The 818-nt window shown below is 42.2% G+C and overlaps 1 protein-coding gene across 2 annotated transcripts in view; it reads right to left on the bottom strand.

Moving 5' to 3' along the window:
- Positions 1-116: 116 nt before the first annotated feature.
- Positions 117-818, bottom strand: part of ANKRD45 (ankyrin repeat domain 45) — a 12,525-nt gene continuing 11,823 nt past the window's right edge. Inside the window, exons 5-6 of one of the 2 annotated variants that reach the window (XM_006767011.2) lie at positions 635-773; positions 117-397 (exon numbers count right to left, since the gene is read on the bottom strand). In XM_006767011.2, coding sequence (XP_006767074.1) covers positions 366-397; positions 635-773 — 171 coding nt within the window. In that variant the 3' untranslated portion in view covers positions 117-365. Of the gene's footprint in view, positions 398-472; positions 774-818 lie in introns of those variants that run through there. The other variant, XM_015566058.1, reaches the window with a different exon arrangement.

Below are 818 nucleotides of genomic sequence, written 5' to 3' on the forward strand. Positions count from 1 at the left end.
CACCCCTGTAGACTTGTATGGTGACAGAAGATGATTTGACTCCAGATGTTGGGCACACAATGCAATATATAGATGCTGACTCACACCCACGCGCTCTCTGGAAGGAGCAGGTGGAGCTCACAGGGGCTTGCACCCAGGGGAGCAGTCAAGGTCAGAGTCCGGACGTGAGCACGCTGACGAGGGTAAAACAGAACAGGGGTGGTCCCATTTCACACTTAAACATTTTTATAAAACCCCACATCTATGTTCTCAGCCTCAGTTGTCATGAATAGGTGTGGCTTTACAAATGCTGGAAGAAGATGCGGCTTTTTAAAACGTGTCTGTTCAGTAGAAGGCATGGTGTTGGCTTCTTTTCTGAGCAAGGCTTAGGCTACAGATTTGGCACTCCTCACTTGACCTGAAAGGAAGCAGATTTTTAAATGTCCCTTTAGTCCGTTTGCAATATAAGACACAAGTGAAGGCAGTTTTTAAGATTTTTATTAAATTCATTGGGTTGACACTCGCTAATAAAACTGTATAGGTTTCGAGTGTACAGTTCTGTAATACATCATCTGTATGTCGTGTTTGTTGACCCAGAGTCAAGTCTCCTTCTGTCACCATTTGACATTCAAACCACTTTTTATCCCAAACTTACGTGGTGTGGCCATTTTTGTGAAGATAGGAGTCACAATATCTTCCAATTGTTGTTTCTGCTCAAAAATCTCATTGATCGAAGCTTCCAATTGGGTTTCCAACCACTCACTTCTTATACGGCATGCAGTGAGGATGTTATTCTAGAGACAGACCCAGAAAATTTACTTATTTATTGAAAAATAAAA

Source organism: Myotis davidii, unplaced genomic scaffold, assembly GCF_000327345.1.
Source record: "Myotis davidii unplaced genomic scaffold, ASM32734v1 scaffold580, whole genome shotgun sequence".
Classification (NCBI taxonomy): Eukaryota; Metazoa; Chordata; class Mammalia; order Chiroptera; family Vespertilionidae; genus Myotis; species Myotis davidii.